This window comes from Leucoraja erinacea, chromosome 7 (genome assembly GCF_028641065.1).
Source record: "Leucoraja erinacea ecotype New England chromosome 7, Leri_hhj_1, whole genome shotgun sequence".
Lineage (NCBI taxonomy): Eukaryota > Metazoa > Chordata > Chondrichthyes > Rajiformes > Rajidae > Leucoraja > Leucoraja erinaceus.
The window spans coordinates 61011353-61028796 of NC_073383.1; the positions used below are offsets into that span (position 1 = coordinate 61011353).

At 41.1% G+C, this 17444-nt stretch overlaps 1 protein-coding gene across 1 annotated transcript in view; it reads left to right on the forward strand.

Moving 5' to 3' along the window:
* kynu (kynureninase) overlaps positions 1-17166 on the forward strand; it is a 221569-nt gene extending 204403 nt beyond the window's left edge. Inside the window, exons 13-14 of the mRNA XM_055638665.1 lie at positions 3572-3802; positions 14986-17166. Coding sequence (XP_055494640.1) covers positions 3572-3802; positions 14986-15120 — 366 coding nt within the window. The 3' untranslated portion in view covers positions 15121-17166. The remainder of the gene's footprint in view (positions 1-3571; positions 3803-14985) is intronic.
* The last annotated feature ends 278 nt before the right edge of the window (positions 17167-17444 follow it).

Consider the following 17444-nt stretch of genomic DNA (forward strand, 5'->3'; position numbering starts at 1 on the left):
AAATTGTACAAGGCATTGGTGAGACCAAATCTGGAGTATGGTGTACAATTTTGGTCGCCCAATTATAGGAAGGATGTCAGCAAAATAGAGAGAGTACAGAGGAGATTTACTAGAATGTTGCCTGGGTTTCAACAACTAAGTTACAGAGATAGGTTGAATAAGTTAGGTCTTTATTCTCTGGAGCGCAGAAGGTTAAGGGGGGACTTGATAGAGGTCTTTAAAATGATGAGAGGGATAGACAGAGTTGATGTGGACAAGCTTTTCCCTTTGAGAATAGGGAAGATTCAAACAAGAGGTCATGACTTCAGAATTAAGGGACAGAAGTTTAGGGGTAATATGAGGGGGAACTTCTTTACTCAGAGAGTGGTAGCGGTGTGGAATGAGCTTCCAGTGGAAGTGGTGGAGGCAGGTTCATTGGTATCATTTAAAAATAAATTGGATAGGCATATGGATGAGAAGGGAATGGAGGGGTATGGTATGAGTGCAGGCAGGTGGGACTAAGGGGAAAAAAAAAATTGTTCGGCACGGTCTTGTAGGGCCGAGATGGCCTGTTGCCGTGCTGTAATTGTTATATGTTATATGTTATATGTTATATGTTATAATAGGCATTCCCCTAACCCAATAATACAACAGTTCATACATTGTATAAGAAGGAAAGCTCTCGAAGGAAGCTTGAACCCTGTGCCCTGGGAATCAAACAATTTCTCCAAGGCTCAACAGTTCGACCAATCACCAATTAAAACTGTTTTACAATGCTTTTGCAGCAGTCCAATCCAAACGATGTCTTTAAAGTTAGTTTGCAAATCCACTATACATGTTATCAATTTAAGAGAAACATGGAAGACACCTGGACCCCTTACCATCCTGCATATCAGTCTGTGCCTAGACTGGCTGGCGCCAATCAAAGCCTGTAAATTTCAGCTGACAATGGTTAAGCAATTCTGACATGCAGGGATCCTCCATTTTATAGTGTCTTTAATTTAGCCTATATTAACAATATCAAAGGGTCTGAATACTTATATAAATGTGATATTTCTTTATAAATTTCTAAACACGCGTTTCACTTCTTCATTCTGGGGTATTGTGTGTAGATTGATGATAAAAAAAAAAGAATGTAATCCATTTTAAAATAAGGCTGCAACATAACAAAAAGTGGAAAAAGTGAAGGGGTTTGAATACTTTCTGAATGCACTGTTTACACAATGACATTTAGAACTCTAGGAGTTTTGGTGTATACGTCCAAGGATGCAAGAAAGCAGCAACACAAGTAGGTAAAATGTGTAGGAAGGAATGGCAGATGCTGGTTTAAACCAAAGATAGACACAAAATGCTGGACAGGCAGCATCTCTGGGGAAAAGGAATGGGTGATGTTTCAGGTTGAGACCCTTCTTTAGACTGAAAGTCATTGGAAAGAGATAAGAGATGTAGATGATGATATAGACAGTTATAGAACCAATGAATGAAAAATATGTAAAAAAATAACAATGATAAACAAACAGGCCATTGTTAGCTGTTTGTTTGACATTGAGAATGAAAAGCTGGTGTGCCTTGGGTGAGGGAAGGATGGAAAGTGAGGGAATGCAGGGGTTACTTGAAGTTCAAGAAATCAATATTCATTACCCTGGGCTGTAAGCTGCCCAAGCGAAATATGTGATGCTGTTCCTCCAATTTACATTTAGCCTCACTCTGCCATGGAGGAGACTTAGGATAGAAAGGCCAGTGTGCGAAAGGGGAGAGGAATAAAAGTGTTTAGCAACCGGGAGATCAGATAGATCCAGGCGGACTGAGCGAAGGTGTTCAGTGAAACGATTGCCTCGTCTACATTTGTTCTCACCGATGTATAAGTGTCCACATCTTAAACAATGGATACAGTAGATGAGTTTGGAGGAGGTGCAAGTGAACCTCTGCCTAACCTGAAAGGACTGTCGGGGTCCCTGGACAGAGTCGAGGGAGAAGGTATAGGGACAGGTGTTGCATCTCCTGCGGTTGAAGAACACAAGTGGGTAACATGGTTAAGAAAGCATGTGGGATTCTTTCTTTCATTGGCCAGAGCATATAATAAAAAAATGGGAAGATTATGGTACATAATGTTAAAACATTAGGTTCGTTCGCTGTTGCAACCCTGGCGTGCAGTTCTGTTTGCCATACTATAGGAAGTATGGGATTGCACTGGAGTAAGTGAGGAACAGAATGTTGGCTGCGATAAAGTGTTTCAGTTATGAGGAGAGACTGGATAGGCAGACTTTGCTTTCTTTCCAGCAGAGGAGGTTGAGGTATACACAATTATGATGGATACAGATAAGGTAGATAAGAATAACCTCTACTTTGCTATTGCTCATAACTACAATATATTTATGTCGAGAACTTAGGTTGTTGGGAAAGGAATCTAATTTAGAGGGGAACTGAGGGAGAATATATTCATTCAGAGGATAGTTGAAATCTGGAACAGACTGTCTAAGGGGAGAGTGGAGGCAAGTACTCTCACATCATTGAAGAAGTCCAGAACCAGGGGTCTCTGTTTAAGAATAAGGGGAAGGCTATTTAGGACTGAGGTGAGGAAAAACCTTTTCTCCCAGAGAGTTGTGAATCTGTTGGATTTTGGATGATCAGCCATGATCATATTGAAAGACAGTGTTGGCTCGAAAGGCCATAGGACCTACCCCTGCACATATTTTCTATGTTTCTATGGTATGTTTCTATTTAGATGCTTTCTTGTAACACCATGCCATTGAATTACAATGGCCACAATGCAGCAGGTTGGGAGAGCAGAATTGCACCCTTGGCTTTTGAGAAGTCTATCCGGTAGTATGATAACAGCATGCAAGAAGCTGTTTCTCAATCTGTTGATACATGGTTTTGATTTTCTGCCTGATCGGAGAGGGAAGAAGAGGTATGTGTTCCTTGATTGTGTTGGACTCTGATCTGAGGCAGAGTGAAGTGTAGATCGGAGAGAGGCTGGTTTGTGTGATGGCCTGGGCTGCCTCCACTGCTCTCTTCAATTTCTTGCCATCTTGGGCAGCGCTGTTGCCAAACCAAGTTGTGATTAATCCTGATAGGATGCTTTCTACCCGACTGGTGCATGTCCAGAAGTTGATAAGAGTCAATGTAGACTTATCAAACATCCTTTGTTTTCTGAGGAGGTGGTGCCGTTGCTGTTCTTTCTGGCCATAGAGTCAATGTGATTGAACAAGGACAAATTATTGGTGGTATTTACACCCAACAACTGAAGCTCTCAACCATCTCTGTTGATGCTAACTGGTGTATGTAAACCACCGCGTTTCTTGAAGTTTTCTGAATTTGCACTCCTATTATGGATTCCAAGACTAGTCGAAATTGGAACAGTCAACAAGAACACTCTGCAAGTGTCAGCAGTTTTAAAATCATTAAGTTTGCACAGAGATCCCAAAGTTACTTGGTGTTATTCAAGCAAATGTAACTGTGAATAATTCCTTGCAAAACAATCATTTTTCGAGACAAAAATAATTCAAATGTTTATTCAGGATTGTATTTTATGATATATTTATTTTGATTTTGACAGATATATTTATGATTAGTTCTATTTTGTTTCCAGATCTTCAATCAAGCTGACAAGAAAGCATTGCGTAAAAAATCTGTTTTGCTTACTGGCTACTTGGAGTATCTGATCAAACATTATCATTCAAAAGTTCCAGATAACCCACAGAAACTATTCATCAATATCATTACTCCCTCAAATGTTGAAGAAAGAGGCTGCCAGCTCTCATTGTTGTTCTCAGACCACATCAACAAGATTTTTGTGGAACTCTCAAAGAGAGGTGTCGTCGTAAGTATAACAAGCATTTGTTGGTAATTGTTGGGAATTAAGTGTTTGCCATAAATGGGATCCCTCCTCCTCACCTATTCTTTGAGATTCTTACATTTTAGGACTGAATACATGGATGGATAGGGCAGGTTTGGAGGGATAGGTGCCCAACGCGGGACTGGTATGTGAAAGTTGGGCCGAGGGGCCTGTTTCCACGCTGTATCACTCTATGACTCGAAGGTATTGAATTTCATGATATGGAAATTTGGTGCATAGGAAAATATGCAATGGAATCATCATGCACACCTTTTGTGATCAGGTGCAGATATAATCTTGGATCCAACCTTGGTTTTGTTACTGTAACATCCAGCCAGATCCTTACCAGCTACTTAATACAGTAAATCTTCTTCAATGGGAGCCATTTCAGGGGCATCTTGCATCAGTTAAAGCAGGCTGATGCAAATTAAAATCTCATCTCTAACTTTAAAAAGGGGAGAAATTGTTTTGTTAACTGACAGTATGATTTGCTGAACTCTGCACTAAATTTAAATATTCAGAGATTATTGTTTATTCAATTTAAAGGATAATGGGATAATAGACAGATTAGCCTTTCACAGCTGTTTATAATTCCCCTTGAAATGGAAGGGCTGCGTTTGTGATAGATTGCAATGGTGGTGGTTGCAGGATTTTGACATAGCGATAATGAAGGAATTGTGATATAATTTAAAATCAGACAGGATCTGTCCTTTTTCAGAAATACATAATGGAATCAGATATTTAGCCCACTGAGTCCATGCCAACTCATTTACACCAGTGCTTTGTTATCCCACTGCCTAATCATCAGGGGCAATTTTACAAAGTCAATTAACCTACGTACCTGAACTTCATTGGGATGTTAGTGGAAACCGGAAGATCCTGAGAAAACCTACCCAGTCACTGGGAGAAAGTGCAAACTCCACACAGACTGCACCCGGGGTCAGGATCGAACCCTGGTCTCTGGCACTGTGAGGCAGCAGCTCTACCAACTTCTCTACTGTGACGCTCATGGAAGGGAGTTACCGGGGATTGGGATTCCTGAAGAGACTCGTGTCCTTGTTCTCCAGAATATTTCCACCATGTACAAGCCACGTCAGGAGTGTGAACAAACATATTCCACTTCACTTGGGATAGTTGTAGCTCCATAAACACACAGGCAACTTGACCCTATTTAAGACACAATAACCCAATCACCATTCAATCCTTCCATCACTGGAGCACAATGTCTGCAGTCTGTACTATCTGTAAAATACACAGCCACTGTTCACCTAGGTTGCTCCAACAGCAACTTCCAACCCCATTACTCTTAACAATGGGAAGGACAATGGCAGCTGACACCCAGGCACACATCAGCTACAGATTCTCTTCCAACAACCTAAGTTCTAGACATAAATATATTGTAGTTATTAATTCCAAATCTTGCAACAATCTGCCTGCAATACCTTGTGATTCTCTTCATCAGATTGACTACCCTGGTACTGGAAGGATGCTCATCAGCTTCTTCTCACGGGCAACTTGGGATGAGTAACAAATGCTAGCCTAACACTGATGCCTGCATCCTATACAGTGAATAAATACAAGTTAATGTGTCATCATGAAGTATGGGTCTTGCCCTTATTTACTAATTTCTGATTAGATTTCCATTTTATTGCATCGGCTCATGGACTGGCTAATTCTCAGCAAAAAGATATTTCCATTCATGACCATCTTCACCACAGGCATAGCACTGTCAGTCTGGTTCTGACAGTTTAAACGTAAAGAAGTTCCTGCTATCTTTTATTCCTAACCCGATCTCTTTCATTATATATTCTGCTTTCTACTCTTTCTCCATGGAGAGATGAACTTGCTTCTCTGAGTGGCGAGACTTTGTAACCCCTGATAATATAATGGAAATTGGGAGATATGACCTACATCTCCAATATCAGTCTCAAATGAGTTAGAGATATTTTAATTCATCGATTGTTATCTTGACTGATACATAGGCCTTTCCGAAATATAGCAGCAACTGTAGTTGTAGCATAATAACTTGTGGCATTTTTTCAAAAAGAACCTTCTTCCAAAAGTCTCGTCATGCTCTCCTGAAATCCTAACAAAAAAAAGTACTTCCAAAGCAATTAGCACTATTCTTCCTCCTGCTGCTTCTCCTGGGGTTTTCTCCCAGTACACAAAATGATCTCGTCTTTGGCCTTCCTTTCTTGCTGAATGCCAAGAGATATCCATATTTGGATTAATTAGTTTCATGTATCCATCAAGTTTAAAACTCAGCATTCGTTCAAGATTCCTGAACCTCTAAGGAGTTCAACAAAAGACAAAATTTGGCACAAACAACTCTTGTCTCCCACAAGCATCACTACAATTCACGAAAAAAGTACTCTATAAAGCAACTGAATTAAGGATGGCCTCTTTTATGAGACAATCAATAGATACGCCATGGTAAGTTGCCATCAATGGATATGATATAGAGGCAGTTGCTTTGACATAGCATATTTATGTCAATATCAGGCCTAAATCACCATTATATGATACCGTGATCTACCTGCTCTGAATATTTCTAATCTAAAGGAGTATCATGTGCACTACGCACCAATCTACTTTGCAGTGCAAGCAAACTGAAAATATTTGTTTGAACTTTGCAAATGAAATTGAAAACAAATTAATATCCATAGATATATTATTAATTTTAGGGCCATTGTTTAGAGTGGTACCCGGACGTGGCGCCGACAGACAAGAAGCCGAAGCAAAGAAGTCGAAGCCAAAGAACGGAATGGAAACGAGGCCGAAACGCCAATAAACCGAAAGATGAAACTCCTACTAACCAAAAGGATGGGACGCCTAAATGCAAACTAACTGAAAAGGCGGAACGCTGCGTCGGGAGCGTGGGGTTCGTTTTCTCACACAAGCTATAGGTGACTGGGCAATCTGAACCCAAGCGCCAAGTTGAATGGCCGAAGGAGAGCATCGCTCGGGACAGCCCCCACTCTTCCACGGGCTGCGGGTCGGGTGGAGCGGAGGTGTGGGACAATGTTCATGCCTTCACAGTGATGTGATGGACGTGGGGGTCTGGACCAATCGCTGACAAGTCCCGCCCCCTGGCAACATCAAGTCCGTAATTGGAATTTTCTGTTGATGGCAGTCGGTCCTTTGGCCTGTAGGTGACGCTGCCTTTCGGGTAGGTAGTGTTTCAACAGAGCGGCCATTCGGTAAGTTTGCTTTTAGGTGACGCAGCCTTTTGGTTCCTTGGGATTTAGGCGTCCCGCCCGTTCGGTTAGTTTGCATTTAGGCGTCCCATCCTTTCGGTTAGTCAGCGTTTCATCTTCGGACTCCTTCGGTTCATTGTCGTTTCGGCTCGTTTCCATTCCGTTCTTTGGCTTTGACTTCTTTTCTTCGGTCTCTCATCCGTCGGCGCCACGTCCGCACACACGGTTTAGAGTAACCATCTCTGGAGGCTTTGGAGTGGGCGCAAAAGAGGTTCACCAGGATGTTGCCTGGATTAAACATATGGAATGGTTGGAAGAACTTAGAGATCTGGTAGAGATATATAAAATTATGATATTCATAAATCTGGTTGATAGTCTTTATCCCAGGGTGGAGATGTCAAGTACCACAGAGAATGGATTTAAGGTGAGAGGGGGCAAATTTAAAGGATTTTATGAGGCATTTTTCTTGTTAAACAGTGTGGTAGGTGCATAAAATCGTGTTGCCTTGGAAAATGTTGGAAAACAGATATTGTAACATTTAAAGGCACATGAATGGGCACATGAACAGACAGGGGCTGAAACAATACAGAGCATATGCAGCCAAATAATGCCATAGGCATTGTGGTCCTGTTCCAGTGTTATATTTCTCAATATTCTATGTTCCAACTGCACATTGCCAGTTAAACTAGATCTTGACTATTATTTATAGTTCAGGTCACTGCATTAGAGGAAATATGTGACTGTACTGGATTGGAGATTAATGATGATGTTGTTAAGACTGGAAAATTGTAGCTGTGAGGAAAGATTGAATAAGCTAGCATTGGTTTCCTTGGTACAAAGCAAACTGGGTAGACTTCACTGACGTGTGTAAAATTCTGAGGATTCTGGATTAAATAGGAAAAACAGATTTCCTTTAAAGGTCAGGGTATGCAGATTTAAATTAACTGGCAAATGGATTTGGAGAGAGAGAGAGAGCGAGAGGAGAGGGTGAAAGTAAATACAGAAATCTTAGTGTATTGAAATATATACTTAGGTGTAATTAAAGAGCTGTGGCCTCCAGGATCTCATACTTACTGTTCTTAACCTAATCCTACCTTCTAAAATGAACCAAGTTTCAGAAGGTTGAATTAGGTTAAGAACAATAAGTAAGAATGGGATTAAGCCATTTTGTTTTTAAAGTCTGCTCCATCAAACATCAATTCATGGCTGCTCTTCTACTCCAGCACCATTTTCCAGCATAGTTCAAATTGGTTTGTTCCAAATTTACACTGGTACCATCCTCCAAAACTTTCTCCGCTACATCAATTGTTGCATTCGGGATGCCTCTTGCATCCATGTAGAACTCATTGATTGATAACTTTACCTCTAATTTCCACCCTGCCCTCAAATTCACTTAGACTATTTTGAACTCCTATAACCATATAACCATATAACAATTACAGCACGGAAACAGGCCATCTCGACCCTTCTAGTCCGTGCCGAACACATAATCTCCCCTAGTCCCATATACCTGTGCTCAGACCATAACCCTCCATTCCCTTCCCATCCATATAACCTCTCTCCTCTTTCTTGATATCTCTGTCTCCAACACAGGACACACTAACGACTTACATCTACTACAAACCCGCCGACTGCTACATCTCTCACCACCCTGTCTCTTGCAAACATGCCATCCCCTACTTCTAATTTATCCATCTCTGGCACACCTGCTCCCAAGTTAGGGCTTTACCATTCTACGACATCTGAGGTGCCCCTTACTTCATTAAATAGCTGAGGCGAAACAATGTCTCGGGAAGAAACATGAACTGTGATGCAAACTGGTTTTAAACATCTGGTCATTATCACATTCTGTACCAATTGTGAAGATTCTCAATCCAATCCTTAAAAATTCAACCTAAATAAATGAACCAGAGGCATTATTTTTATTACATTTTGATTAATTTCAGATATGGAATTAAGAGTTGAAAATCAAAAGATGCAGATGCTGGTAATTTGAAATAAGAGCAGGAAGTACTTGAAATACTCAACAGGTCAGGCAGCATTATATATAGGGCTCAGTATAATAACGCTCATGGTGACTAACTGAACTGTGGAGTATTTCCGCACATTCTGTTTTTCTTACGGAAACAGGAGTGGGTGTTTTGAACCACGGTATCTGTTCTGAACTTTGCAGAGAAAGGAAATTCAATAACTAACACTCAGGTAGGCAAAGCAAGTGTGAAAAAATGACTTCTTGAAATGGACAGAAATCTAACACACAAGATCTTCTACAACTTTGATATTTATAAACATATGGATTCTGTAGCTTACTTTTGGCATGAAAGGTTATGTACTGGTACAATTCCTGAAATAACAATCTCTTTTTTTGATCCCATTTCTATTTATTTTCCATTGTAAACATATTTTCTAATGATTTTCTCTTTTGTGAAGAACCTCCAGTATTGTAGCTTTCAGGTCGCTCGCAAATAGAACAATATATTGCAAATAGAAGACAACTAAATTCATAACTATAGAACTTTGGTTCTTGAAAATCTCTGCCTGAGTGAACTCAATTTCCCAGCTTCTGCCAAAGAACCATTTCAGCAGCTTGACAAATTTCAGCTTGAAACACTACATTATTAAATAGAAAAACACAGTGCTTTATGCTTGACTGCAGACTCCTGAAATGTGGTGTTTTGGTTATGTTGTCATGAGGATGAATTTTATTTACGTTTAACCTCTAACTCGTTTGAAGCCCGCCCCCCCGCACCCCCCCCCCCCCCCCCCCCCCCCCCCCCCCCCCCCCCCCCCCCCCCCCCCCCCCCCCCCTCCAATTATGATCAAAAGAAAATGTACTTTCACTATTTGATTAATTGAGAATATATTATGTGGCAGCCACTTCCATCCAGGAATTTGAAGTTTGTATCCAGGGGCGAAAAAAGATGCTTACATGTTCATAATGTGGGCAATTCTGGAAATGATCCTTTCATTGTTATTTAAATTGCTTCCTTAAATTGTGTTCTTTGCACACAACTATTAGTCAAACCAACTGTCAGAGATGGTTGATGCTCATTGTTAGTCTCACCGATGAAGTAGAAGGATATGTTCAATTGTACTTTATGTGATCAAATGTTGGTCACACTTTATATATCAAGTACAACCTGTATTAACTTGCAAGAAAGATTTGCAATTGGATAAGTGTTTGGAAGCGGAAGTCCTGTTAAAGTTATCAATATTAGATTATGGAGTTGTACTGCATGGAAACAGAATCTTTGGCCCAATTTGTCCATGCTGATCGACCTGCCCATCTACACTAGTTCCACCTGCCCGCATTTGGCCCATATTTCTCTAAACTGTTCATATCAATGTACCTGTCCAAATGTCTATTAAATATTGTTACAGTATCTGCCTCAACTACCTCCACTGGCAGCTCATTCCATACACCCACTATCCTCTGTGTAAAAAGTTGCCCCTCAGGTTCCTATTAAATCTTTCCCTTCAACAAATTACGTCAGGTTATTCTGGGTAAAACTCAGCATCTGCATCTACCCTTTCTATTCCCCTCATGATCTTATATACCTCTACAAAATCATCCCTCGGCCTCCTGTGCTCCAAGGAATACAGGTGCTCCTCAAGTTACGATGGGGTTACGTTCCGATACTTGTTGATTGTTTAGCAGGCATAGTGTTCTTCAGTGAGATATCAAGTTTTGACTGTACAGTTTGTTTCTCCTTTTCATTATATATTTCCCTATAGCAAGTGCATCCTGTATCTGCCTGTCAGTTTTTGCAAATCTCTCGTAACTGATGTACATTTCTTCTAGCATCCATACGCCACTGCTGATAGCTTCTTTGTTGTGAACGTTTTCGGTGCCTCGGGTATAACTTCTTCTTCCTCTGCCTCAGCTTCTTTCTTCCTCCAGATCGATAAGCTCCTCATTGGAAAGATCTTCAACCTCAGTGCCAACAAGCTCATGAATAACATCTTCATCAATGTCCAATTCTAGCTGTTTCCCAAGCGCTAATATCTTGCTACTTACTATATCATGGGCAATGGGCAGTGGGCAGGTGCTATAGACCTGCACGGGAAGGTAGACTCTCCTGCCCCTATGAGTCTCGGGCAGATGGGGCTTGTCAACCTGGGAAGGCAGTCCATCTAGGAGAGGGAAAACTGATTTAAAACCTCCACTGCCTTGTGGCCATATCCAGTCATGGAAAAGGCTCCTGGAGTAAACCTCAAGAAAATCCAGTGTCAGAGCTCCTAAGCAGTTCGTCGTTGTCTACAACCTCAATCTGGCAGCTCCTGCGACGGCGCTGGTGCCAAACTGTAACGGCCATGCTGTTCCTTTGGATCGATCAGCGACGTGGAGAGGGGGGACGTGCTGCATGGGCTACAGCCCATCCTCCATATGACATCGCCCAGGCTTGCACCAGATCACACATCACCTACAAACTAGGATGCATCACCCATGGTCAGTCATGGCCGAGGGGGGGGGTCTACTACCATGTCATCAACAGCAGAATCCTTGTAAAAGCCTTTGAATGTGTTCACGTATGCTTTCATAACTTTCTTCCATAGTCGTTCATGCATTGCTGTGTGACTTCTTCCCATGCTGCAGCGATGTTCCAGATAGCATTCAGAATGTTAAAATCTTTCCAAAACTCTCGGTCATATTCAGTCGCTTCAGCAGCCTACACAAATGTTTGCCATAAATAGTAAGCTTTGAACACAGCTATTGTGCCTTGGTGCATTGGTTGAATGAGTGTGGTTATGTTCGGCGGCAAATACATAACCTTTACACAGGGTGCATGTCGCCGATATGCTGCGAATGGCCTGGAGCATTATCCAAAATCAGAAGAATTTTAAATGGTTGTTTTGCCTACAATATTCTCTTGCCTACAGAATAAAACAGTTTCAAATCCAGTCTTCAAGTAATGCTAATGTCACCCAGGCTTTCTTGATATGGCGATAATAAACAGGAAGCGTTTGCTTGCTCACATTCTTCAATGCTCTAGGATTCTCCGAGTGGGAGATTAGTAAACGCTTTAATTTAAACCCTGCAACATGTCCTCCCAAAAGCAGCATTGCACGGTCTTTGCATGTCTTGAATCCTGGCATTGTCTTGGACTCTTGATGAATGTATATACGCTCTGGCATACGCTTCCAGAACAAGTCCATTTCATCGACATTAAATATTTGTTCTGGCAAATATTTCTCATCCATAATTGTCTGATGCAGCTCTTCCTTAAACACTTCGGCACTTTGAGTATCGGCATTTGCTGCCTCACCGCACACCTTCACATTATGAAAATTATGACGCTTTTGAAGCATTGGAACCATCCATGAACTGCTGTAAACACTTGTATGTACATAGGATCATCTGCACATTCTTTGAGCATATCAAAAAGTCTTCTTGCCTTAGCCTGGATCGTCAGTAGGCTAAGCGGTATGCGCTTCTGTATCTGGTCTTTCATCCACGTGAAAAGTAATCTTTCCATATCATTAATCAGCCCAGCTCTTTCTTCGTGATGACCATGGAATTAACCGATGCTGACGATTTCATTGCATCACTGATTAGCTTCTTATCCTTTAAGATGATCAAGATCGTTGATTGCAAAAGTCCTAACTCATGTGCGATGGCCATTACTGGCTTGCCGCCTTCACACTGGGCAATTATCATGAGTTTCATCTCAAGATTAATTACCTTCCTCTTTTTCTTCTCTCCAGAAGCTGGAGACACAGATGGGCATTTTGTGGACATGATGAGATGCAAAAACACAAAACACAATACACTGCATCCAAAAAAACTCTGGCAACACAGTACACCATAGAGAATCAGTTGTTCACACTCGTGATTCCATGGCTGACTGGGAGCTGCGGCTCGCTGCCATTAACCAGCATCACGAGAGAGTATCGTACCGCATATCGCTAGCCCGGGAAAAGATCACAACTCAAAATTCGAAGTATGGTTTCTACTGAATGTGTATCGCTTTTGCACCATCGTAAAGTTGAAATATCATAAGTCAAAACCATTGTAAGTCGAGGACCATCTGTAAAGCCCTACCCTGCCCAACCTCTCCCTGTTGCTCAAGCACTCAGCAACATCCTCATAAATCTTCTCCGCACTTTCCTCATAAATCTTCTGTGCAGTCTTTCCAGCTTTTCAACATATTTTCTATAGGAGGGTGACCAAACTGAACATTATATTCCAACCGTTTTCCATGTAAAAAAGTTTAAACTGATTCCAGGTCAGAGAAGTCAGATCACCTTTCAAGATTGGCAGTGTCAGGTGTGGAACTGGTCAGAATACTGAAAAGATGCTTCAGACAAAAACAGGTGTTCCTTCAGGTCCATACCAGAAAGGCATGCCCCCATCGGTACTTACCCTTAACATCTGTCAACACCAGCCCCACTATGCTCTGATGTGAAGCTACAACCCCCTCCCTTGGAACCTGGCTTTGTCCAGAATGCCTAATATTTGCCTTCCAGCAGCCATTCTAGATGATTATTAAACTGGCTGCATTAATTGAAGCATGCCAGTGAAATCACTTAAACTCGCTGTTGTGATTAATGACCCACAGAAACAGTTTGCTTCAAAAACCTGCTCTGTAAAAAACAGCCTGCTGTTCTTCACATTTTATTCACGGACTGACTTTACTTTCTTAACATTTTGGGATAATGTTTCATCAGCTAAGAAAAATATTTGGTTTAACTCTATGGTATTTTTCATTCCTTAACCTCTATGCTTAATCCGACCCTTTCTTAATTTTCATTTTCAATCTGACTTATGCCACTTGTTGGTTTCAAGAGAGTCAAGAGAGTCAAGAGTCAATTTATTTGTCATTTGGACCCCTGGAGGTCCAAACGAAATGCCGTTTCTGCAGCCATACATTACACACAAATAGACCCCAGACACAACATAATTACATTTAACATAAACATCCATCACATAACTGTGATGGAAGGCCAAATAAACTTATCTCTCCACTGCACTCTCCCCCCCCCCGATGTCAGAGTCAAAGTCATAGCCCCCGGCTGGCGATGGCGATTGTCCCGCGGCCATTGAAGCCACGCCGGGTGGTGCGAGGTCGCACACCGGGTCTTGATGTTGGAGCCCCCGGTGTGCGCTCGCAAAGTCCGCGGCCATTCCAGCCGCGCGGGGCAGCGGTGCTAGGCCCCGCTCCAGGAGCTCTTCGACCCCGCAACTCGGGCGGGAGAAGTCGCCGCCGCAGAAGCCCCGAAAAGCGGTCTCCCCCCAGGGAGCCGTGGGCTCGGCGCCGTCGTCCACAGACCTGTAGAGAGCCTCCGACTCTCCGGCAGCAGCAGCAGCAGCAGCAGCAGCAGCAGCAACAGCATCAGCAGCAGCAGCAGCAGCAGCAGCAGCAGCAGCAGCAGCAGCAGCAGCAGCAGCAGCAGCAGCGCTCCTCCACCGCTCTGGACCCGGCCAGCTCCGCGACGGCAACGGTGAGTCGACACCTGAGTCCCCGGTCTCTTCCTGTTGGAGGCCGCTCCTCGTTGCGGCCTCAACGACGACTGAGACCCGACGAGAAAAGGTCGGGTCTCAGTGCAGGGAGAGATTCAAAAAGTTTCCCCCCCCTCCCACCCTTCCCCCCCCCCCCCCACACACACACCCCCCAACATAAAATAACAAACACTTCCACAAAAATGGTCTGAGATGTCATGAGAATAATACATTGTACTGATTTTATTAATTTCTTTCCTGCTTTCCAGCATTTCCCCTAGCATGGTAAAATGCATTTACTCAGGATAAAATAATCATGCAAGAAAGACAATGTTCTTAATCAGAAGAGTTCTTAACTAGAAACTCCCATTTTGTCTGTTTCTGTTATTACCCATTAGCCAAAAAAGCAGGCATCCGTGTGCAGAGCATAGTTGACAGTGAAGGATATTACTGAGTAAAGCATTAATTTAAAATATATATTTTTTCCATTTATTCAGTAAAATAACACTGTTTCTCATATCTTTTCTCAGCCTGACATCCGGGAACCAATCCTTCGAATAGCACCTGCACCTCTTTACAACTCCTTTTATGATTTATATAAATTTATCAACATATTGAATGAATCACTTCAGGTTGTCTCAAACCAGCTGAAAGATGGAATGTAAAAAGTGTTGTGCAAAATTCCATTTTGCAAGAAGCAGCTCCATGCTACAGGAAAGTATTTAGCCTAAATTTATGCTGCTGGCTTTGCGCATTCTGGGGGAAAATAAACAAGAATTCAGAAACTGTTTTTCTTAAATAAAGAAATTATTGCCTCAAATGAATAAATTTAGAACAAGTGCAAATTTCATGGTGCAGTCTCACGATAACAATCATTATTTAATATTCAAGCTAATAATACACCAGTAATTAATCTGTGAGCTTTGATCAATAAACTTCAGTCTTTACTCTCAGGTATCTAAATTAGTCTATTGCTACATCCTTCTGCACGTTACCTAATTAAGTGGCTATCTAATTGTCTCCAAAACATAATGATTGTAAGGCCAATGATATCAATGATTTCAACCATACTCTGTATTAAAAAAAGATCCCTCAACTCGACTTTTCTCTCACCTTAAACCTACTTGTTTTTGATATTCCTACCATGGGAAAAATGATTTTGACTATTGACATTATCTATGCCTCCAAAGAAAACAAATACAGTTTATCTGATTTCTACCTATAACTAATGTTCTCCAAACCAGGCAAAATCCTGGTGAAATTTCTCTTCACTCTGTCCAGGGCTGTTGCATGTGTGCAAACCATAACTGCGTACAATATTCCCAAGAGCAGTCTAACCAGTGCTTTCTAAATTGACAAGATCATGTCCCAACTTAATATTCTATGCCCAAAACTATGAAATCAAGCATACGATGTGTCTTCTTCACCATCCTCTCTACCTGGGTTGTCACTTTCAGGGAAATATAGCTTTTCACCCTTACTAGAACTTACTGCTCCCAATATACTTTTGTTGACCCTTTTGCATGCTATTGGTAGCAATGTTACAACATTTTGAGATTTAAAAAATCAAGTCTGCAATTTATCCCATCCGATAAAGCATAAAAATAAGTTTAATTCGACACCTAATTCACTTTCATATCTTCAGTATTAAAAAAGTTATGGCCATTTTCATATTCTGAAATTAGCATCTTGTTCCCTATTGCTTTTCCATTGACTTAACTCAAAAGCTGTGATCGAGGACAGTCAAAAGCCCATAACTTTCTTACAAATTAAGAGAACTGAATGAACGTATGAATATTGAATTCGTTAATTTTATTTACTAATATTGTACATTAGTAACTGTAGTTCACTTTCACTGTACCTCAGTACACATGACAATAAATTGAACTAAACTAGTTTAGTTTAGTTTAGTTTAGTTTAGTTTAGAGATACAGTATGGAAACAGACCCTTCAGCCCACCAAGTCCATGCCAGACATCGATCACCCGTACATCAGTTCTATGTTATCCCACTTTTACATCCTACATGTCGGAGGCAATTTACAGAATCAAATTAACCTACAAACCTACACATCTTTGGTAAGTGGGAGGAAACACACGCGGTCACAGGGAGAACATGCAAACTCCGCACAGACAGCATCTGTAGTCAGGATCAAACCCAGGTCTCAGGCACTGTGAGGCACCAGCTCTAACTCGCCAGCACTGTGATACCTCTGCACCATTGTGGCGCCCCAATCTGAAATTCTATTGTGAAAGAGAATTTATTGAAATCTAGTCTTTAACAGCCAAGATATGAGTACAGTGGGAGAACCATAAAATTTATATTGATTTAGTACAACATAAGTATGAATAAAATTGCCATTTGTGCATTAATCTGCTCTGTTTTCTATAATTTCTGTAATGCAAAGCAGGATAGCAATAATGGATAAAAAAATACTAAATGTTAAACAATCACTTTATTTTAAAAGATACAATCGCAGGTTAAAATGAAATGATCATCTTTTCAGTCACAGATATACTCAGCATTTTAGTTTTAATATCTTGACGTTGAACTGCTTTGACTGTCAAAGCTTGCTAAAACATGGGGCATGCCAAATTGTCTTACATTCTATCAGCATCTGTAAGTCTGTATGTTGTTCATAACATATCTTATTGTCACTGATTATGCAGCCATCATTTTCAAAACCCATCCATTAAAATGATTGGACAAGAATTAAGGTGTTATGTTTTAATTCCTCTATTTATACACAAGGTTCTTGCTCAAAAATTAGCATTTAAATTTGAACGAATTCAGTTGCAGTTAATCTTCAGAATAAATTTGCCCTTACTGCCTATTATGAAATAAATGCATATTTAATGAAAATTAATAATGTCTATGAAGTAGAATCAGAAATATGGTTTTGGAAAATGTAGAAACAAGGAACTGCAGCTTCTGGCTTACAAACAAAAGACACAAAGTGCTGGAATAACTCAGCGGGTCAGGCAGCATCA